This window comes from Podarcis erhardii (genome assembly GCF_964252035.2).
Source record: "Podarcis erhardii genome assembly, chromosome: 2".
In the NCBI taxonomy this organism is placed as follows: Eukaryota; Metazoa; Chordata; class Lepidosauria; order Squamata; family Lacertidae; genus Podarcis; species Podarcis erhardii.
In genome coordinates, this window is record NC_138498.1 from 100,708,958 (window position 1) to 100,733,253 (window position 24,296).

General features: G+C 44.6%; 1 protein-coding gene across 1 annotated transcript in view; it reads left to right on the plus strand.

The window, feature by feature from the left end:
* The window catches only part of LRIG1 (leucine rich repeats and immunoglobulin like domains 1), a 123,287-nt gene that overhangs the window by 56,217 nt on the left and 42,774 nt on the right, over positions 1–24,296 (plus strand). Inside the window, exon 3 of the mRNA XM_081852401.1 lies at positions 5,193–5,267. Within this exon, the coding sequence (XP_081708527.1) occupies positions 5,193–5,267 (75 nt within the window). The remainder of the gene's footprint in view (positions 1–5,192; positions 5,268–24,296) is intronic.

Sequence of the window (24,296 nt, forward strand, 5' to 3'; positions counted from 1 at the left end):
AAGCCCGCAAGCGAGCCTTAGTGCAACATCAATCTCTTCCTATTTGTGATTCCTAGTAACCTGTATTAATTGTCCTACTACCTCTGGCAGAGGAGGTAGAACATAGCCATCGATAACTGCCTCCTCAGTAAAATTGTTTAATCCTCTTTATTTAAAAGCCATCTGAGTCGCTGGCCATTACTGACTCTTGTCGGATTGAATTCCATAGTTTAATTATGTTTCATGAGCAGAATGTATAATGCATACACCTGCAAGGGAGAGCTGGATTGAAGCAACAATGTCTTTAAAACATTATTTGAGCAGTTACTGAAAATTGGTTACATGGTTCGGGACACTGTGCACTATTCCCAGGGTTTTCAAACCTGTGGCGGTTTTGGGGGCAGTTTCCTTGACGTAGAAGAATTGGTTTGCATTAGCACAAGCCCATTTTGATATCCCAAGCAGGATTTTTGACTGCTAAGTTTCTGAAGGATCTATTTATTTGTTTATTTCATTAAATTAATGCAGCACTTTTTAAGCACCAAGCTTCTGAGGGAATTATTTGGTTTCTTTGTTTGTTTATTTCATAAAATTTACACACCGCTTGATTGTTTAAAAAACCCTCAAAGCGGTTTACATAAAGATAAAAAAATAAAATCAAGGGGAAAAAATCACAACCGCACTTTCAACCGTATGATAGTTAAAATACTAAAGCAGATTTAAATTGCCTCAACTTTCTAAGCATCTGGACAGGCTTGTCTTAAAGAGATTAGGGGGAAAGAGACTCTCTCTTTCTTCAGACTTATCTCCCTAGAGCTTTTAGGATATCATGAGCCATAAATCCAAACAAACAACTTTTAAGCTATGCGGATCTGAAAACCTAAAGGGTAAATAAATGAGAACCAAATATGCATTTCCTTGTTAGAATTAGAAGCTCTAACACGTTCTGAGGCAGAAAGTCAAAATATTTCCTCTTGATTCCCCCACCGCTGCTCTCCTTAATTGCTGGTCAGAGGGTGAAGGCCAGGAAATTTAGGCAATTTTCAGTCTGCCAGACAAGCAACTGTTATTATGGTAATTAATTGACTAATTCGACACACAAACAAGGGGTTTTTAAACCAAGAACAGAGCATGCTATGTGACCCAGATCAGCTTTCACTCCACTCACTGACAGAATTTAAATCTTGTGCCACTGAGACGGATGTTCTTTTCTGTCTGGTAGCGTAGCAATGGAATGACAAGTTGTGAAGCTTCTTTCTTAACTAATTCTGCACACACACACCTTTAGAAAAGAGTTGCATATTCATCCAGTCATTCCACACACACCCCTTACATAATCCTAATTTGCCTTTGTTTGGATGCAAATGTCTTCAAATCATTTCCAGAAGTTTATGCAGCTTATTTCAGCCTTTTACCTAAAGACAAAGAGATACAGCTTTGCACGAACATTTGCTTGTGAATGTGGAGGTCTGTACAAAAATAATTCCTGATTGAGACATATAGATTCCAATAGTGAATAATTTCAAACATATTACAGTTGTACCTCGGCTGTCGAACACCTTGCTACTTTTCGGCTCTCGAACGATCAAAACCCGGAAGTGAGTGTTCTGGTTCCCAAACTTTTTTTGGAAGCCAAACATCTGATGGGGACGTTCCACGGCTTCTGATTGGCTGCAGCAGCTTCCTGCAGCCAATCAGAAGCCGCACTTTGGTTTCCGAATGTTTTGGAAGTTGAACGGACTTCCAGAACAGATACTGTTCAACTTCCAAGGTACGTCTGTAGTTTGTTTTAGACAATGGGCTGCAGCACATGTACAAGGGCATGTGTCTTGCATCCAGAAGGTCCCAGGTCATTTCTTCTCCCTGAGATCCCAGAGTGCTGCTGCCAATTGGAGCAAGCTGCCCCCCCCAACCTAGTGTCCTCCAGATGTTCTAGACTCATAACTCCCCTAATCACCAGCCAGCGTATTCAGGGGGCGACGGGACCTATAGTGCAAAATATGTGGTGGACACGCTTGGCTGTAAGGGAAAACTCTGGTTTGTTTATTTATTTAATTACATGCATATTCCAGCTTTCATCCAAGGAGTTCCAAGTGGCTTTCATGGTTCTTCTTCTCCCCCATTTCTTCCTCACAACAACCTTGTGAGGTAAGTTGGGCTGAGAGTGAGGGACTGGCCCAAGGTCACCCAGAGAGCTTCATAGCTGAGTGGGGATTAGAATTCTGGTCTCCCAGGTTCTAGCCCGAAATGCTTAACCACTACACCACAGTGGCTCACCACACTGGTTCCTTCCCTCTCCTGGGTTCCTAAGATTTCACCAGTTATTGCCCTGTATACTTTGAAGCCCACGTCTCTTGCAACTGGAGCGATGAGTAACGGCCGAAATGAAGCATTTAAAAAGTCACGGTCGCTTTACATGCCCATTTCCCTTTGAAATAAGCAGGATTTGCACTGGAATCCTATGCATGTTTACTCAGAAATAAGTACTGCTAGTTCCTTGGGGCTTCTTCCCAGGAAAACCGAGCTTTGGATTGCAACCTTCAAATTGACTGACTTTGGCTCATGTGCAGGGTTAAGCCCTGTGAAGCTTGTGCTTCAACCTCTCCTGTTGAAACCAAGGGGGCTTTTAAAGGGAGGGGCCTGCTTGCGTCATAGTTGAGCACTTTAAACATGAAGACTCTGACTCTCAAGTTGCTCAGGTCAGTGTCTCAAATTGCATGTTTACGGGATACAGGCAGAGCAACACCGACTGTACACAGCCAGCGTGGGCCCAAGACACTTTGCTTTTCTGCGATTAGGCATAACCATCCCTTCCATTCAGACACTAGTTCCAGATTTCATCTGTCTGCCCTCCTCATGGTGCCTCCCAAAGCAGGTTGCTTTCATTCTGCCAAGTGGCAGGGCTGGTTTGGCTAACAACCCTGCTTACGGGATAACACTTGAAGGGGGGCACAATAACTCCTCCACATGTGGAAAGGCCATGCAGAGAAGATTGCTAGACTGCATCATTCTCTTATATCTTTTGTCTTCCAATGTGCAGTGGTACCTCTGGTTACGAACTTAATTCATTCCGGAGGTGCGTTCTTAACCTGAAAACGTTCTTAACCTGAGGTACCACTTTAGTTAATAGGGACTCCTGCTGCTGCCGGTACCTCGGGTTAAGAACTTAATTCATTCCAGACCTAATGGGGCCTCCCGCTGCTGCCACAAGATTTCTGTTCTCATCCTGAAGCAAAGTTCTTAACCCGAGGTAATATTTCTGGGTTAGCGGAGTCTGTAACCTGAAGCGTATGTAATCCGAGGTACCACTGTATTTGTAACCGAGGTACCACTGTACACCAATAGTTAGTCATACAGCCCCCTTCCCAGCCCCTCCACCCGAATTTTCTGTCAGGTACCACAGAGTTTGTGACTACTACTCAAACACATTCTTTGCTGTGTGTAACTCCCACTTTGATTAAGTTCATGAGTAAGATGCCATATGGGGTTACAGTTCTCCCCTCCTTTAAAAAACAGGAAAGGTTGCATGCATAATACGGCAACAGGAGTTGCGCTCTGAAATCTCCAGGAGCTGAATGTGTCTCGTGATCTGCAGTTTGGCCACCCTTGATGGGGACCTGGCATGTGCTGCCGTTCCATAAATATGTCTTAGCAATAACTGAAGTAGGCATGGAATGTGCAGCTGGGTTTCTGTTACAAGTGTTCTTGGCAGAGACTTGGCTGGAAAGATACAGGAAGCGCCGAACGAATAGTTTTCTGCAAATAATCAAGCCTTCAAGGTAATGCAGGTTGTTGTTGTTGATGGTGACAGCCGAAATCGAGCTTCATCCTTACAGCAAAACGACTACCTGAGGCTCGCCAAATGGGCACACCTCGTTTCAGAGCTGCTTGTTTTTAAATTCGCCTCAGAGCAGTTACGACCAATAGTGTATAATAGTGTGCGAAAGGTTCTCTGAATCCCTTCATCCAGACTAGAGGGTAAACAACTCCCCTGTGAGGAAATATTAGAGCACTTGGGGCTTTTTTGTTTAGAGAGAAGGTGAGTAAGATGAGATTTGGTAGAGGTGTATAAAATTAGGCATGTTGTGCAGAATGTGGAGAAAGAGAAGTTTTCACATAACTTCAGAACTTGCAGGCATCCTGTGAAGCTGCATGTTAGAAAATTCAGGACATCTAAAAGTACTTCTTCAGATAGCGCATAATTGGCCTTGGTTGCACTGTTTGATAACCACCTCTGGGAGAGATAAAAGACAGTACTTCTTCACGGAGCGTATAGTTAAGCTGTGGAATTTGATTCCACAAGAGGCAGTGATTTCTACGAACTCAGATGACTTTAGAAGAGGATTGGAGGGCAAGGCTGTGCTCTGCCTTCATGGTCAGAAGCAGTAATGTTCCTGGATACCAGTGGAGAGGGCTGCTGTGCTCAGCGCCACCTTTCCGTGCATCTGGTCCTCAGGCATCTGGTCGGCCCCTGAAAACACCGGATACTGGACTATAGATAGGCCATGGACCTGATCTAGAAGACTCCCAGCTCGTTATGTAAACTTGCAATGATTTCTGTGTACTCAAAAACTTGTGTGTTATTTTATGACATCTTGGTTGCCACCTCCATGAGAGGTCTTGGAGGGTGGCAACATGAGAATGGGCCTTTTCAGTGGTGGCTTCCCGTTTCTGGAATGCTCTCCCTAGGGAGGCTTGTCTGGCGCCTTCGTTGCATACATTTAGGTGCCAGGCAAAAACCTTTCTCTTCAACCAGGCCTTGGGTAGATTAAACATTATATGACCTTTTAAATGTGTATGTGGGAGGAAGGTTATTGGTTTGTTTTGCAATAATAATAATAATAATAATAATAATAATAATAATAATAATTTATACATACATACATACATACATACCCCACCCATCTGGCTGGGTTTCCCCAGCCACTCTGGGCAGCTTCCAGCAAAATATTAAAATACAATAATTTATCAAATATTAAAAGCTTCCCTAAACAGGGCTGCCTGTTTTATTACGTATGTTGTGTTTGTATTTTGTATTTTTATGATGCGAACCACCCTGGGATCTTCAGATGAAGGGTGGTATGCAATTTTAATAAATAATAATGATAAATGTGTTGGTCTAATGAGATTTTTAAAATTTGTTTTTCTTACGGGCTGGCATAGGTACCATTTTGCTCTTTTGTTTTAAAATTATTGTTCTTTGTTTCTTCCAGGCATCTGAATAACAATGAACTGACAGCCATTCCATCCCTGGGAGCAGCTTCAGCCCACATAACTTCTCTGTACCTGTAAGTCTCAGTTTAGCATGCCTGTTGATATATTCTTTCTTTCAGGAATCTGTGCAGGGTGTGTGTGTAGAAAGCTGGAGCTTTCTAGAGCACTCTGGATTCAATGTAGGTTTCTCATCCCTATGTTCCTGCCTCTTAAAAATGCTGTCGGACAGGTGTGACCCTCCAGATGTTGCTGAACTTTGACTCCCATCATCCCTGCTTAATGGGTTGGACCAACCCTCATGACCCCTAATCATGGACATGATGGGTAGGGCCAATGGGAGCTGGAGTTAAACAGCATATAGGAGGGCTATCTGTTCCCCATCCCTGATCTAAAGGGAGACCTCTGACATTTCCCTCATCTGTATGTGACCGAAGAAAGATATGCAGTATCAGCTTTGGACCTCAATAAAACACATTTCCATAGATTCATTGCTGCCGCCACCCCAATCGTATTCCTGCCCTTCATTGTGCACTCCCAGATTTTATTGTACCCGACGTCGCTCAGGAATTCTAAGGAACCCAAAGAACTAGTGCGGTTTTGAGATGGGTGGTTACCATCAGTGAAAGGCTACATCCACCATATTGAGTCAAAATGGTGTCCTCTTTAGAGAAACATAGATGAAAGCTTGCCCCTTTTTCTCGGGAACCGTCGTGAAGAATTTGGGTTACTATATCTTCAGGGTGCCCAAATTCATAGCAAGCAGGACAACAAGCTTCAGAAATATAAAGTTGATCTTGCTTCCATTTGCCCCCTATATTGATTGAAGGTTGCAGTTGAGCCCAGTCATTTTCATACTTGGTCAGTGGCTGTTGTTATTCAGTTCCTCAAAGGAGGCATGCAAGGTCTTGGGAGAGAATATGATATTGGAGTGGAACGTGCAGTATACATGGTGTCCATCGAGCCCAGACTGTACACTCAACATGGTATGGAACTAAGACCTAGACTTGGGCATGTTACCCACTGTTGTGTGTCACATGGCTGAGGCATAGGCCTGTTCACATCCACACACCCCTCCCAAGAGATGATCAAGTGTTGTTGCTGTACCACCTGCATTGATTAGGCGCCGCTTTTTCTCATTTTTACTTTGTGATTCCATGGTTCCGCCGTTGGGTTTAACCAGGCTTCCTCCAGATGTTATGAGACTACAATTCCCATCATCCCTGACCACTGGTCCTGCAAGCTAGGGATCATGGGAGTTGTAGGCCAAAAAGATCTGGAGGGCCAAGGTTGAGGAAGCCTGGGTTTAACTGTTGTATTGCTTGTGGGCTAGCGCATTTGTTTATAATGCTGAGATATCTCCTGCAAGACAACATGAAATCAATCGGTAGGCATGAAAGTGAACACTGTTATTAAAAGGGGGGGGGAGAGGAGGCTCTTAATAAGATAGTTGCACAAGGGTGCAGTTTGTCAGCATCATTGCTTAGCTCCCTCACATCTAGCCACTGCTGTCAACTTTAGTCCTAGTTGGACATTTCCAGCGCTGGGCTGTCCTAGCTTAAGGCTTCCTACAGCCTGCGAAATATTGTGCGCTTCTGACTGATGTGAAGTGACCTTGATATATTTGTTTAATCCCCCACAAATTACATGGAGTACATAAGAGAGCAAGACAAATTGGCTGCATTCCTACTTTTCCATTAAGACTGTGCTAAAATATGGAAAGCTGCAGAGTTCCATCTTTCAGGTCAAAATTGGCAGCTGTGATCATGTCTTCCTCCCCCTCCCTCCCCAAATAGTTCATATTTCAAAGAAAACAAAGTCAAATCTAGATACTTAAGGGTCCATTATTTTGAGCGTATTTTGCTGCTCCCCCCATCTCCCGCCCCAATATGCCACCGCTGAAGGGCAAACCAGAGGAAGGCTCAGATGTCTCCGGCTTTATTTCTCCATTTTTTTGCGGAGTTTAAAGTTTTGCTGTCACCAGAGTGAGTGCTTAAACTACCTTTTATTCTTCAGTGGCAGTGATTTATTATCTACATCAGTGGTTCCCAAACTTCACAAACTACATGGAAATTGCTGAGGGTCTGGGCAGACCACTTGATAGGTTTACCGCCCCCCCCCCCCCGATGTAGCTGCGGTAATTCTATAGAATTCAAATTGTAATACAGTAAGATGCCACGTAAGGAATAAAAGAAGCAAGACAAATACAATTTTTAAAAAATCAATGTGAATATTTAATGTGATGGAGGTGTTGTCTTCAACCACAAATCCAGACATGTCGCAGACCACAGATAGTGTACAGACCACAGTTTAGGAACCCCCCCCCCAATCTACATTATGGTTTAAATTTGCTGTCCAGGTGCTCATTGGGACTGATTTGGTTCCCAGCCCATGCAAGGCACAACCGGCCAACCCTTTGCTTTTCTGATTAGTACTCAACCAATGCATGTGTTGCTTGCGAGTTTTGAGACTATTTTCCAGACTTGGGTGTGAAATATAAACAAATTAAAGCCCTGCACAATTCCAGCTAAACTCTCACCACCACCACCACCACTGCCCATACTGCTTCCTCAGATAAAAGATTGGGGTTTGGGGGCGGGGCGGGTTGGCCTGTTGTATTTTCTGGCCTGATTTTGATGATCCTGCAACTTGTCGTGTATATAGCAACTTCTCATGTTCAATTTGCTGCTGAAAGTCAGGTGTTGCTACTACAGCCAGGCATCCCACATGCATCTGTGCTGCAATGTTTTGAGACTTAGCATAAAGTTTAATTATTCACTGGGGAGCAGATTTTTATATTTCTCCCTTTCTGCTTTGAAAACATTGCCAAAGCAGTTCATCTCCGACACCAGCAAACAGTTGGGGAGGGTTTTCATGGAACAGAAGAAAACAATTTGTCTCTGAGTTAACCAAAGTCAGGCCTGTGAAGACATTTAAATGCTAACAACTGCTAATGCTACACAGTCACTGTTCTACCCCAGGAAACTCAAAGTGTAGGAACCAGATTCTGATAGTCATCTGTACTAATTCTAAAGTTACACAGGCAGGAGCATTTTTCTCATTCTTCTCTCGCAGCAATTTTATTTAACCATAGTCCACAAAAGAGAACATGTGGGAGTTATTTACAGCTGTTTTCAGAGAATGTGTAGCTGTGGAATTCCCTCTGCTACATTTATTGTTCCATCTTCTAGTGTTTTTAACTCCCTAGGTCTTTTATTAAGGGTCCTGGGGGACCCTGCATTTCCAATACTGTTGGCAGTGACAGTGGAATGCTGAGCACCAGAATCTAGCTTCCAGACTCAGAAACCAAAATAAGGCCTAGAGAAGGACTGGGAAACCTTTCACTGCACCCTGGATGTGGGATAGATGTGGGATACCACATTTCCCTGGTTGAAAGCTGGCGGAGTCTACATTGCAGGAGGGGCTGGAGTCAGACACACACAGTCACATGATCTTAATACACACATACACACACTTCACATGCACAGGTCTCACACATGGGGACTTGTACACAATTATGCACGCTCACACATTCTCCTCGCTGGTGCAATTAAGGCTTTTTGCTTGGTTTTTTTAAAACCTCTTTTCAGAACCCATAGGAGGGGTCTTTCCGAAGTCTAAATGCTGTATGTATATTTGAAAGGGACGGGATTTAGGCTGGGGGGAGGAACCCCTTCTATTGGCACCAGTAGGTCCTTTCCCCAAACCTAAATGTGGGGTGGTGGTGGTGTTTTTGGCGTTGGTGTGCAGCAGTTGTGAAGCAAAACGTCAATCTTTCTTCCCCCAGTTGTATTACCCCATGATATCAAGCCTTTGCCAATTGGCTTAAAAATCACCCTATTGACTTCAATAGCATTTTTGGAAGCCTAATTGAAGTGCTAGGAGGAAAAGCTGCAGGTTGCTCTGGATGGGGAGTATCTTCTTTGTGGGAGCTCAGTTACCTTTACGTGGCCTAGAGCCTTGTAAAATTAAGAATGGCCCAGAGATGCTCAGACTGTGATCCGACAAGTTAAATGAAACTGTTTTGAATCTTTTGTGTGGCTATCAAATGTAAAGATGATGCAAAGTAGTCAATCTGCTGTTCCCCAGCACACACATACATACACTCCTGGGAGACCTAAAAAATGGTGTAAAAGCCATTTGTTACAAGGGCACTCGCATCTGAAGAAAATTATTGGGAGCAGAGGAATAGGAGTTGCTGCTGTATGGTACCTGCGGCAAGGGGTAGGATCTGTTAGGGTGCTTGCAGGATGGAAAAGGGAGGGGGCTGCTCAAGAGAAAGCAATGCCCTTCCCTACCTAACTCTGCATGTAAAGTTTCTCCACGCTTTTACCAATCTTTCCCCTTCTGCTTTTGTGGTTACGGCAACAGCTTTGATATTATTATGGGTGACCTGAGAGGATGTTTCTTCAACTTCTCTGTCGCTGTCTTTTCCTTTATCTGTTCCCCGTTGTCCTCTTTGTCTTCTTCCTGCCATTGTTAAATCAAGGTATCTATTGCCGCGTTTCCTCCATGTTGTAAATTGGGGAGAAATAATAAGCTGATTGTTGTTGTTGTTGTTTAGTCGTGTCCGACTCTTCGTGACCCCATGGACCAGAGCATGCCAGGCACTCCTGTCTTCCACTGCCTCCCGCAGTTTGGTCAGACTCATGTTTGTAGCTTCGAGAACACTGTCCAACCATCTCGTCCTCTGTTGTCCCCTTCTTCTTGTGCCCTCAATCTTTCCCAACATCAGGGTCTTTTCCAGGGAGTCTTCTCTTCTCACGAGGTGGCCAAAGTATTGGAGCCTCAGCTTCATGATCTGTCCTTCCAGTGAGCACTCAGGGCTGATTTCCTGAAGAATGGATAGGTTTGATCTTCTTGCAGTCCATGGGACTCTCCACCAGCTGATAGTTACTTTCAAAAGTTGCAGACTCTCAATTCCTTGATATGGCTTAAGTTTCCATGATGATGATGATGATGATGATGATGATGATGATAACAGTGACAATGGTAGTGTTGTTTTTTATCGTATGTCTCTGGAGTTGAATGCTAGCTGCCTGTCCATTTTTCCCAGTTGGGAGGAAAACGAAGGTGAGAACTTGCAATTTTCATTGAATTACTGCTAGTTTCCACCCTACCACACCCAAGTCCCCAAAAACCATGTGACAGAAGATTATTATTTTTTAACACAACCCACAATCTTTGGGAAAGACTCTTACCTATCTTCTTGTTTCACCTATTGGGAGGCTGACCGATGTTTTGCACGGCAGATGTGTTTGCTATGCATATATGTAATGGTAAACACTCTGAAGACCTGCTTTCCACTAGGTAGGAGCCACATACTGGGGAGCCATAGCCAATGGTGACTTCTTCGCCCTTCCCCACATCTCCTTTTCACCCTCAACAGCAGTTGCCAGAGAAACATGGATAAGTTTAACATTGTTCATTGCTTTTGTAGTAGGGTTGGAATGGAGAATCTAGCTAGACATTTTTTTTTTACTGCAGTCATCAAACACAAAGGCATTTTATGACCCAATACACCCAACAGCTTGCCGGTTGTAATCCTACATTCTTGAGCTCCTCCAGCATTATGATCCTGCTAAGAGAAAGCACTGGATAGGAAGAAGTCACAAGCAGAGTTAAGAGCGTTTCCAAGTTTGTTTTGTTTTTGACCAAAGGAGTGGAAAACAGGATTAGCTAATTTGTAAAGAACACAGCGGTGCTCTGCAAAGTGTTCAGTGCCAGAGTGAGATCAATAGGGCTGCACAGCTGCCAAACAGAGCATAGCTCTCTCTTGTAAAACATTAAGTCATCTTTGCAGACTTGTTAGTGTAGAGGTCAGACATAGGCAACCTTCGGCCCTCCAGATGTTTTGGACTACAATTCCCATCATCCCTGACCACTGGTTCTGTTAGCTAGGGATCATGGGCGTTGTAGGCCAAAACATGTGGAGGGCCGAAGGTTGCCTATGCCTAGTAGAGGTGCTTTCACATTAAGCTGCGGTTACCAGAGAAGTAATAATGGGAGGTAAACAATCTGTTCTGCCATTGGTATTTCAAAATACATGGGTGTGAAGCTTTCTTTTATACAAAGACCTTTTAAACAGAGCTTCCAAGCTCTCTATGCAAGTATCAGTATCATAGGAGAGCCCATGTGGGGAAAGATCCAGGGCAGAGGTAGCAAACATGGTGCGCTCTAGATGTTGTGGACTACAACTCCAATCATCCCTGATTTCTGACCTAGGGGTGAAAGCCTAAGTCCAAATCCTAGGAAGGAAGATTGAAGGAATCCAGTTTGATTAGCGTAGAGAAAAAGGTTGTTTGTTTGAAATCTGCCAGCTCCACTTTTTATTTAGAAGGATCTTGGGGAAGAGAGGGAGCCTATGAATGATTTTAAATGGCAGGTTTAATGGCTGATCTCTAAGGTTTCATGCGTAGCACAGATGCTGAGGTGTGGTGCACTGAAGGCTAACCTAAACAACTTGTCTTGTCTAGTTAAGAAAGAAAAAGTCCAGGGGGGAATCTGGGCAGATCGAACCTGGTGTACAACTGACTGAACGCTTACTTCATTGTGGGCTTGATCCATCCAATCCACAGTCATCCCATTTCTTTCAACAGGAGAGCTTATTGAACCCCTCTTCCTTTTGGCAAAAAATAAATGAATGTCTATTTATCCAAGACAGAACTTTGCAGTGGCTATTTCTACAAGACAGAACTTTGCAACCCATGGATAAATTGCATGAAATTTGCTGTTTTAACCACAAGTGTGATTAGTAAATTACAAGGAACATGGAATGTGCAGCTTTTTCTGCTTCCCAATTCAGTTTGGGATGCATAAAAAACAAAAGATCCCATGCTCCCTGTCATGAAATGATGGTCTTGGGCATGGTCAAGAGCATCTTTTCCTGTTGAAGAGAAGCTAGAAAAACCTGTCCTGTCTCCCTGTCACTGTTTCACACACACCATCAAATCGTAAATAACTCCCCACCCCGACACCCATTTTCCTTTCTTTGGAAGTACTCGGGAAGAAGGTTGAGGGGTTTGTTTTAGCTTTCTTGGAAAACCTTGGATAAACTTGACACACACACCCCCTCGCATTTCCCAAGAACACTTAAATACATATTTTTGAGTGGAGCCCTCCCATCGCTAGTTTACAGCACACTAGCTCTACCATCAAATAAATCAGCTCCTCTCCGTTGCAGCTGTCGGGTGTGGTAATTCAGCTTGTTACATATCAAGTGGTGCCTGAAAGTTTCAACAAAATAGCCTGGCTCCGCATCTCGCTTTTTAGCTTTTTTTTGGTTTTTAATTGATGATCTTGCCCGGCTACCATTGTAGCGACAAGTTCAGTTCAGTGCATTGTGGCTTTCCAATGGCGCTTGGAGGTTGTCACGCTGCTCTTGTGAAAGCATGGTTTGGGCACCTGGGCTTGGTTAAGGCAACAGGAAGACAAGGGGGCGCAGGGAGGCTTGACCTATTACAAATTCGCAAGCAGCCAGTCCAGAAGTCCGCAGGATGGTGCACTTCCCACCGTGGGCTCCATTTGCTGTTGCACAAAGTACTTCTTTACCTCTTGGAGAATGTCTCCCACCGTGTACGCCTTCTTGCCTGCTTTCTCAGCCAGCAACGGGAGCTTAGCAAGTTCATTGTCGTTTTCATTAATGAAGGTCAGGTTGGGCACGTTGAGATGAGAAGCCACCATCCACTGGAGAATAGCCTGCAGCTCCTTGTTCACGGGGCTGTCGTCCGCATTCTGGTTGCCCACGATTACTTCGGAGTCGGTTAACTGTTCGCCGTTCGCCGGCGAAGTTGATGTTTGGCCTTCCGAGAAGGAGTCGCCCGAACCGTTTTGTTTGTCTGGTAAGTCGTCGGTTGCTGTCTCGGAGGCGTCGTCTTTAGCCGTGCGTAAGGACAGCTTTGTGACGGATAGTGACAGTTGATCCATCGGTTGGTCGTCCGTCTGGTTCATGTTGTCACTTGCAACAGAACCACCCATGGCCTGTTCTGGTACAGCCCTGTTGGATTGGGATGAGCTCTCAGGAGCAGCCGTTGTTCCAGTGGAGCTGTGAGACATATTTGCAGCAGCTCACTAGACAACCTTACCCAGGGCTGTACAGAGTTGCTCTTTTGAGTTGAGCAGGTTTGATGACCCAGCCGGACACGAGATGTTTGCCTGCTCTCTCAGATGCCCATGCTCTTAATACTGACCTGATAGCATTTTCACTCCTGTGGGCACATAGTTTCTATGCCAACGGTGACATCACAAATCATCATTATTAGTCACCAGCCAATGGTATGCTGGCAGTGCTTTATTTATTTAGTCTTGTGTTTCCCAAACTTGAGCCTCCATCTGTTTTTGGACTACAACTCCCATCATCCTTAGCGAGAAGGACCAGTGGTCAGGGATGATGGGGACTGTACTCCAAAAACAGCTGGAGACCCAGGTCTGGGAAACATGGATTTGGATGTTGAGCCTGCCTGATTCCAACAGCTCTGGGCAGTCTATTACCCTGTATGCTACATAATACAATAGATAATTGAAATCCATGAACAGATGAACTCCATGACTTGTAATGCTTCCAGATTTTTCCAAGGTTTTGGAATATTCCCAGAAGCAGGAGCTCTTCTTCTCAGAGAAACCACCAAGAATGTATTTGTACTTTCCTGACTAACCCACCTATATATCTATTTTTTAAAAAAAAATCAAGCCAGGTGTGGGGAACCTTTGGCCCTCCAGATGCTGCCAAACTACAACTCCCATCAGCCCCAGCAAGCATGGCCAAAGGCCAAGGGGGATGGAAGTTGTAGTTCGGCAACATCTAGAGGGCCCAAGGTTCACAATGCCCAAGCTAAATCATTGGGGAAAAGCAGAATAACAACAGTATAAAAATCCAGCATGAAACTTCAACCAAGTAGATAATATTGATATTACCTGTTAAAGAACTGGGCAAATGAAAATCTGTTTGCCAGGATTTGGAATGACATCACAGTTGCTGCCAGGCCAGCTTCCATGGAGAGGGTATTCCATAAGCAGAGTGCCACAACTGAAAAGTTCTTCTTCTTAAGTCATTACTTACCTAATTATAGGTGGTGGCAGGGAAATGTAGTGGTTAGGTAAACTCATGTGGGATGCACATTTCGTCCCACCAAATTAAGTACTGTCTGAAACTCCAGAAAGTGGCTGCCAGTCAGTTTTGACAATACTGAACTAGATGGACCAATGGTCATGGTATAAGGCACCTTCCTATGTTCTGTGAAGAATATTGCATTTGGTAGCCTCCATAGAGTGAAAAAGCAGCGTATAAATTTAAATCCCTGAGGCTATAAAATTAGAATCTTAAAACTGAAAGGCCCCTAAAATTCCTGGGATTTTAAAGCCCAATAAGCAGTTTGTGTTTGTTTGTTTGTTGCATTTGTATCACACCTTTTTCTTCATTGAGCTTATGGTGGCATTCTTGGTTCTTTCCCTGCAAATTGTTTCCTTGCACAATTTGGTTTTATGGGGTTGGGTTTTTTTTTGTTTTTTGGTGTGTTTTTTTTGCGTGTGGAAATATCTGTGCCAAGTGAAGGATTGATACTGGGGTGGTTTGCAACTCGTAATATCTGATTGCAAAGCAGCCTCATGCTTGGCTTGTAGTGACACAGAGCAATCTTTCTACCTGCCAGGAGATTGTCTAATCTAATATAAATATCAGCTAGGACAAAGCGCTTGCAAAGAGAATTCCTCCGTAGCTCACTCATAGTCTGGGTGGATTTCAAATGTAAATAGCTGTTGAATTTTATAACAAAGGTGTGTTTTCGCTTAGCATACTGGAGGTGAGAATTCTCTCGCAGCTCCATATTATTTCAGATTGCTCTGGGCGAAATAATACTAATAATGATAATAATTTCAAGGCGCACAGTCCTTGATTTTCCACGGCCAATATTTTAATAAAAAAACACCTTCAGGTGCTCTGTATTGATAAAGAATTCTTATGGGACTTGTTCCTTCCTGTCTGCAGCCAAGATCTACATCAAAGTATATCAAGAGCAGAGAGAGGTTTGTTTACACAGTGAAAATGGAATAGCGGCATTCTTGGAACAGTGTTTACCTGCCTTTGTCAACGTCCCAGTTCTCAACACTCTGGCCCGCTTGAGTGTGACCCAGGAATGCCATCAGGGGCACACAGATCTAGGCTTCAAACTTCGGCCGTGGTGGTCTTGGGCCCTCCTTTTCGTCCTACGTAACTTGAATGGCTGCAGTTAACTTATAATATTGGAAAAAGTAAAGCACATCTTTCTGGTTGGGAAAATTCACTGCCCCTGGTTAGCCACACACCCCTTTCAGAAATCCTGATGGGGGTCTGTCTTTCAATATAGAGGCCTGTCCTCCACACAGTGCCATCTCTTAAAATGGCCACCCGTTTTGCTAGTGTATAAATCATCTTGCCCTGCTCATAGGGACAATCAAAAGGTTACTTCAAACACACCACACACCCTGAGAAGAAAGCCGAACTATCTCTTGCCTCAACACTTGGTCCCCCGTATGCAACTTTCTTGTCAGTAGCCCATCTATAGGGCCCCACTTTTAAAAGAAAACAAAGCTGCCGTTTGATGTGGTCTCCAGTTTACTTGTTTCGTTTAAATCTTTGAAACCATTTTGACCTGCTGTCATTTCTAAACTGAGTATCTTGTTTGTTTCATTATTTAATACTGCCTCGTTCTTTGGAGAAGTCTAAAGCAAATTGTTCGGTAAGAAACTTGAGTATTTAACTGTTGTAGAGGTGCATGTATTTTGAATTATAATAGACTTTTTCACCCCCACCCACCCCCCTCTTCTGATTTTATTTTAAAACTGTGGAGATGGGTTTTTTCTTCTTCTTTCCTTCTCTTTCTTTCTTTTTTAAAATTACTTGTAATTAAGGTCCTGGTCCCATATTGGTGATGCTGAAAACAACAACAATATTACCCAGTATAAGTTGGATTGTGGGAAAGCAAGCGTGGCTTGGTGTTTAGCTCAGTGTGATGTAAATATCATGTTGTGATCTGTGAAACGTGAAGTTTTGCAACGTCAGAAAAAGTTGGAAGTGCAGGCTGTGAATGTGAAGGAGAGAAGTGATAAGCTCATGCCCGTACATAGGATCTTTCGTTTTTTTGTTTCCCCCCCCAGGCCACCTTCCCCACCCACCGCTGAAGCAAGTGCATAATGCTATTGGTGAGAGATATGTACTGATAGGATGAAAGTGGCTGAAAGAAAACATGTTGTGCATGTCAAGCCCATTTAATGTTGAATTATACACTAGGAAAATAAAATATAACATTTTCCCCTGACTTCACGTCGAAGGTACAAAATATTTAAGGTGTGGAAGGGCTGGCAAGTTGTGAATAAACAAGTGGGAATTGCAGCAAAGCATTGCATTGTAGAGTGCTTCTGTCAAGGTGCAGCACCCAACCATGCCCCTTTTCAGGATACGCCATTCCTTTTCCTTCTTTGCACCCCTCCCTGGAACACACACACTCTGCTTCCAGCAGTCAGCAGTTTTTGTCCAGTGACTATACTCATACCCTCCAACATTTCTCTGATGAAAATAGGAATGTCCCATGCCATAACAATAATTTTATTGTTTATACCCCACTCTGGGCAGCTACCAACATGCATAAAAAACATACATTTTTTTAAAAAACTTCCTTGTACAGGATTGTCTCCAGACGGATCGGGGGTCGGATAACTCCATACTCTCCAACATTTTTCCAGTGAAAATAGTGACACCCTAAGGAAAAGCAGGGCATTCCAGGATCAAATCAGAAACTGGGACGGCTTCTCTAAATCAGGGATGTCCCTGGAAAATAGGGACACTTGGAGGGGTCTGTATGCTCAATGTTCCCTGGGCTGTTTCTCTCTCTCTCTCTCTCTCTCTCTCTCTCTCTCTCCCTCTCTCCCTCTCTCCCTCTCTCCCTCTCCCCTGCCTAATACACACTTAAGGTTCCCCCCTCCCCTAACATTTTGTACTTCTGCAAATTTTGGAGTTCTGCCAATCTGGCTGATACCTCACTCCTCTGAGAGGACAGTGCCGTTTTGGCTGCATAAGGTTAAGCATCAGGAGAATGACTTCTCTGTTAGTATGTAAGATTTTAAAAAGTCAAAAGTACATAGAAGCAGCAGTCGAACCTTTTTTAAAATTATTTTTAAGAGTAAGCCACAGTTATGCCGGTCCATTTATTGCAAACCCACGTCTTACATTACAACGGTTTTGTGAAAGAGCACGACTGTTTGCTTGAGTGTATGTGGAAAGTATTCTGTGTGGTCATGTTGAATAAACGCTAGCCTCCCCATCTCTTCTCTCCCCCTCCCCCCCCCCCCCCATATATGGCCTTATAGCAATTAACACATTTCCTTTTCGGAATGGCAACAGCTAAAGATGTAATTTTGTGTAGCTGTTCCAGAGAGATTTCTGCTGGATTGGGCTGCTGGTTCATGCTTTCTGAAGCTTTTGCAGTTGGAGACCTTCTGTTACATAGATCTGGACTGTATGGTTAGTGATTGTTTTCTCCCAGTTCTAAACTCGCTTAAAAGATTTCTGGAGCCTGTTTTTGCACAGGCGTTGGAAGGATGTTAGTTTTATAAAGGAATGTTACTCGTGGGTCATTTAACCCATTTTCTATGGTAATGGGACTGTTCTGCTCCAAAAAGAATGTGTGCCCCCCCCCCAAGTTTGAATGCACTCAGCAGGGATGTAGAAAACTCAGCAAAGATTGCCTATTCACTTGCTATGCTGTCTTGCAGTTTTTCTGACAACACTCTCATTGATAAGGCCTTTCAACAGCCTGTGAGCAGGCTCCATGCTATAGCTGATCAGCTAGCCACGTTTTATCTTGTATGTCCTGAAAGTGTTAACAGAAGCCTAAAGTGATTGAGATAGTATTAACAAAGCTGCAAACATGGAGGTAAATCTCTTCCCCCCCCCCATCCCCCCAGCCTATTCTTACCTGTATTCGTATCCTTGATAGTCAGAACAGTATTCAGGAGACTAGGCAAAATCTTTGAAAGCTAATATTTTTAAAGATGGCCATGCAGTCCCCTTCCTCTTCCTTCAAAGAGGATTGGCAGTTAAAAAGAAAAAGGTATCCTTTGATTGATTTTGATCTAAACCAAGATAGGAGACCTGGCACCCTTGTTTTGGGTGACTTGCATCCGAGGTTAATCACTATATCTGCCATAGAAATGGTGGCGAAGTTACCAGCCGTTCCCAACTTTGCACCTTTCAGATGTGTTTGGACTGCAACTCCCATCAGCCATAGTATGGCCCAACAATCAGGGATGATGGGAGTTGTAGTCTGAAACAGTGGTCTTCAACTGTTAACAGACCCGAGACCCAACTCATGAGTCTCCGAACCAGAAACACAGGACCCACTTTCACATATTAGTTTTTGGTTTATATTTAATAGTGCCAATAAGGCACATTATCAATCCTAGAATGGCAATTCGCAGAACAATATATGTAGCATAACTTTAGCATAACAAAATGGAAACCAGCAAGGAACTATCCCGTGACCCATCCCTATTCCAGGATGCAGGGAGTGGACTGAGGGTGATGTAGAAATATGTTGCCTTATTGAAAAAGGCTCTTTCCTTTCTCCTGCCACTTTGCAGCACTCATGAAAATTGATAAAACAAGTGTCTCATTGGAATAATTTGCTCTTGCTCAGACACCGCATGTAGTCCTCCTTTGGTCAGCCTCAACTGGAGTCCAGCATGACAGCAGCAGCTGCGATAGCCTCGTGATCCGCGAGTTGGAGACCTACGGTCTTAAAACATCTGCAGGGCACCAGGGTGGGGAAGGCTGCTCTACATCTTAGCTTAGTAGAGGCCTTCTCACTGAGGTAGAAAATCTAAATCTTCTCTCTGTTCTACACTTGCTCTCCTAAATAGGTGCATATTGTGCCGCAGACTTCTCTTCTGCAGCAGAATACCCATCTCTTCTTAACCATGTTTCCTGCTCTCTAAACTAGTGCTAGTTTGGCAACACCTTTCTTACAAAATCAAGTTGGACATCTGGTGCAGTATTTCGGCTAGGCCTCTCCATTTCCAAGCGTAATGGAACAGTCGTGCTCCATTGTCTTTGGAACTAGGCTTATGCTGCCCAGTTCCTAAGAACTCAGCATATTACCTCTGATCTGGTGGTGTTTCAGAAATAAGCTAGAAAATTTTTGCTTTCATTGTTATCCATTCAGTCTCTGAGTCTAACTGTACCTTCCAAGCACATTAAATTGTGTGGGGATTATAGCAAAAAAGGAAGAAGTTTGCCTGAGATTAGAATATTTAGCATACCCCATTTAGCTAGATTTCTATCTAGCATACTCCACCTATCTAGCATACCCCATAGATTTCACTTCCGGCTTCAAAAATGCTTGTTCTGTCTGGCCAAGCAAGAAAGCCCTGCAAATATTCACGCTGGATTTTGTCTGTGTAGAGTTTCACCCTCCCTGCCCCCAGTCCCAAAGTAGGCTCTGGATATGAGTCTGCATGCCTGATTATGTAATAAGAGCCTCTATACACAGCAATCCAAGAAAGAAGAGCCAATATCCTGTTAGACTGAGTAGTGCATAATTGTTCCTAGAGCTTGCAGAGTTCCTACTTTGGAAAGAGCTTGAGATTCCAGCACAGTGACATGTACCGAATTTGGTTCCCTCTTATATGATATATTAAGGGTTTGGGGAGGGGGGAAATGGTGTGTAAAAGTTGTCTAAGCGTTTTGTCTCAAGCTCATAGAACAGTGCCTCTTCTAGAATCCAAAAGCAGAAGCAGCCTCCCCAAAAACTTTGCTTTTCAGTTCTCAACTGGGATAGCCCCCAAATTCCGTATCTTCAGCTGAATGTAGCTACAGTCAGGCGGGGCCTGTAGGGAACAGAGTCTTGTTTTTGTTTTAGCTTTTTTCTTTTGATCAGTGTCCCCCCCCCCCCCCTTTACATGAAATCTAGTTTTGTCTAGAGAAATGGTGATTGAGCAGTTGAGACACTTGATTAAATCCCTGGAGGTTATGAGTTGCTTACACAGAGATTCCTTTTGCCTGTGAAGGGCTGCCCTTTAGAAGCCCCACCCTGACTATCTGATTTCAGCAGGAAAGCCTACAAGCAGCTGCTCAAAAAGAAGCTCAACGGTGATCACCGAGAGAGGAAAATGTGTGCTGGATCTGCCCCATTCAGGATGCACGCCTGGACATGTTTACTAAGGAGTAAGCTCCACTGGAGAGGCTGGTGCCTTAGCTAAAAAACCCTCGAGGATTGCAGAGCAAATGTTCAGGATTGCAGCCTCATACTGTTCAACTGCCCTGAAAAATCCCAGGACCGTCCCCAAAACCCTTTAGCCTTCTCACGGTGACATGGAGATCCCGATTTCCCTTCAGTACAGCGTTTCAGAGTTCAGATCCATGTGTCTCTCTTAACACATTTCTTAGCTGCATGCCTCCCTCCCCCTCCTCCCTCACCCAATAAGCAGCACTTCCTGTTTGTATGAAAACGAGATCCGGGTCACTTGAATGCCCCTAAGAATGTCTTGGCTCTGGCTTGCTTAATTTGGCCTCTGTGTCCCTGCCTTGGAGGCAGCAGTGTGGGGGGGACAACACTATTTTTATCTGAGGTATGTTGGAGGGGGTTAGTGGAGAAGACCTAATGTAAGCGTACCAGATACTTCCCATCCCTCTTCCTCCTTGATTCTCCCCTGTACCCTGTGTATCTGCTGGCTAGAGCATGGTATGTCCATTAACTGCCTTCTAACAGTACATCTTTGGATGATGAAAGAGAGCGAAGGAGTGTTCACATGCGCAGTCAGCTAAGATTTTGCAACTTTTGAATTAACCCCATAGCTGTCCACACTTAGCTTGGGATCTGCACCTTAAGCATATCATGGTTCATCTGTCAGAGAAATATATTGTAAGCAGTCCCTTCAGAAAGCACTTTCTGCCCTCTTGGGTCCCAAGTGGACCTATATCAGCTCCTCGATAAGAAGTACAATGAAAGCAACTTCACCCACAACAAGCAAAGTAATTATGAGTGCAAGAGAGGCATCATAATTTGCTTTGAAATTGCAACAGGCTTTGTAATTTTCTGGTAGATACATCTCTCTTCCGCTTGTTGGTAGACTAAGGCTCTGCCCTATCTCTACACACACTTTAATCTGCGTTAATGGCAACAGCGGGACAGATTGCTAAAGGCTTAGAAAACTGCTTCCCATAAAGAAAAGAAAGGGGGGAAAAAGAGTTTCAATTATTTAAAACAACAAACACTGAAAACCACGTGACATTGTAGCTATAAAGAAAAACGTGGATATTTGTTGGAATAACTATATATTTTTATTGGACCAAACAGGTTTTAAAAAGTGTTTTTCCCCAAACTCCACAGGTTTATGATGAGAGATTTAGTTTTTGTTCACAACTGAAAGCTATCTGCAGTGGCGTAGCGTGGGGGATGCAGGGGGGCCGGCCGCACCGGGCGCAACATCTGGGGGGGGCGCGCGCTCACCGCCTCCATAGTCGCCGAAGAGCCTCGGGCGCAGGCTGTAGCAGAGCCCCATGTCTCGCGGAACCGACGAGCTGTGCACGTGTCTGGGCTGAAGGCGTCCGGCAGGCAGCGGCTCTCAGCGCTCGCCGCGGTCCCCGCGCGTCAGGACCGTGGAGGGTGCGCCAAGCAGCCCCTCCTCACAGCCCCGCCGCCGCCGCTGCTGAGCCATGTTGCATTTTCCTCGCCTCTCTGCCCTCCTCCTCCTCCGGGCAAACGGCGTCATTTGGGCGGCAGCGCCAGCAGCAACTCGCCTCAGATCACCTGACACGGACCCGCCGTCGCCGCTGTGGCTACCTTACCGTAAATACCCCAGCCCAGGCAGCAGCAAGAAGAAGCTGGCAGCGGCGGCAGGTTAGGGGTTAGGGGCGCAAATTACTTGCCTTGCCCCAGGTTAGGGGGCGCAAATTACTTGCCTTGCCCTGGGTTAGGGGGCGCAAATTACTTGCCTTGCCCCGGGTGCTGACAACCCACGCTACGCCGCTGGCTATCTGGTTATTCTTCTCTGAAAAATCAGGCCAGTGTCACTGACTTGAAGCTTACTAGGCTTTACCTTGGAGATTTCTGGTTGTTCTAAACCCTTCAGAAGCAATGGAGCCGATACAATTCTTCAGCACTGAGAACAATACCTTTCGAATCAAGCCTTTTCCTGCCTTCAGGTCAGTTCAGGTTTCGTGGTGCCATTTCAAGTATGGCCAAGCAAAAATGGTAATTATTTGAGTTAAGGGTGCAATCTTGTCCATGCTTTCGCAGAAGTAAGACCTGTGAAATTCAATGGTGCTTCCTCCCAGGTAAATGGGCGTAGGATGTTACAGCCTTAAGGTGATATTAATTGGAAGAAGAGCATAGTTGGCCATTCGTTCAACTGGATTTTTTTGTTCATTGGCACTGCATATTGGCTTTCAGACATGCATTTGGTGCAATGCTCATAAACTATAGGGAGAGGGGTCTAGTGGGATTTTCTCTAGGCAAAGAACATAATAACCTGGTGGATCCAGCCAATGGCCCATCTAGTCCAGCATCCTGTTCTTACAGTGGCCAATCAAATGCCTCTGGGAAGGCAAGAAGTAGAACATAAGCACAAGAGCACACTCATCTCCCGTGGATTCCTGCAACTGGTATTCAGAAGCATTGCTGCCTCCAGCTGTGGAGGTAGAGTACAGCCATCATGGCTAGTAGCCATCAATAGCCTTTACGTCCATGAATTTGTCTAATCCTCTTTTAAAGCCATCCAAGTGGGTGGCTTTCTCTGCCTCCTGGTGGAGCGAGTTCCATAGTTTGACTTTGCCCTTGATCAATACCAGCCTGCCTTCTGCAGCTCAGTTGGTAGAGCATGAGACTCTTGATCTTAGGGTCATGGGTTTGAGCCCCGCATGAGGCAAAAAGATTCTTGCATTGGACCAGATGACCCCCTACAATTCTATGATTCTATAGGGCAGGCATTGCCAAACTTGGCCCTCCAGATGCTTTGGGACTACAACTCCCATCATCCCTAGCTAACAGGACCAGTGGTCGGGGATGATGGGAATTGTAGTCCCCAAACATCTGGAGGGCCAGGTTTGGCCATGCCTGCTATAGGGTGTCAGACTACCAGCTATTATGCTTTGATATAAAAATGTGTAAACCTAAGTTTGGTGGAGTCTAATGGTATAACTGTAGTTTAGGAAGACGGCCCTGGGGGGCGGGGTGGGTCGCCTGGAGTCAGGGCCCTGAATCTACATATTGAACCAAGAGGGCAGGGGAGAAGAAGATGCCCAATCTGATGCCCTGCTCTAGCCTCTAGTCACCAAGGCCTAGGGATGCTTGGCACAAATCATAGTAGGATTTTTGTTTTATTTTTTTAAATCACGGTTCTGAGCAGCTGTTCAAATAAAGTGTGAATTTCATGTTGGGCAGATGAGGTTGGCAAGACAGGTGGGGATGTGAACGGAGTCAATGTGTAGGCTCCTGTGTGGTGGCTTGCCACACATGGACTCTGGAAAAACATTTGGGCTGCTGGCCCATGAGATGGACACCTGAGGCTTCCTGTGTAGCTTGTTTGGCTTGCGGTGCGAAGGCTAAAGTGATGTAACCCAGGAATGAGGTAATCGATGAGCTTATGTGTGCGTGCATGTGCTCACACACTTACTAAATAGCCAGGAGTCCCCCTAATGGAGGATGCCTGAGATACAGCGACCTAGAAATAGAAACGAGCTTTTGTTTACTCTTGTCAAAGTCAAGAGAGGAAACGCTGGAAACTCATCATGCTTAATTGGGCGCTGTCAATGCTGTGTAGTTGCTGACAGGCACCGGGGAAGGTAGCCTGACTAGGAGATAGGATTTTGGTGTGGCGTTTTTTTGCCAGGTTTGCCTTGTTGAACCCCATCTATTGTTGACCTGTGGGCCAAATGGAAGATCGTAGTTGATGGCTCAAATCCATTTTCATCAACAGGGGACCCATGCTCAGTTTGCAAACTCAAGGTTTGCCTCGGTTCCTGAATTCTAAAATAGGAATAACAAAGGTTCGCTGCAGAAGAGCTATGCCAGAGAAATCAGTAGCCATATTCACACCTGGCCCTAAACCTGGGTTTATTGCTATGTGCTCAAGCTGGA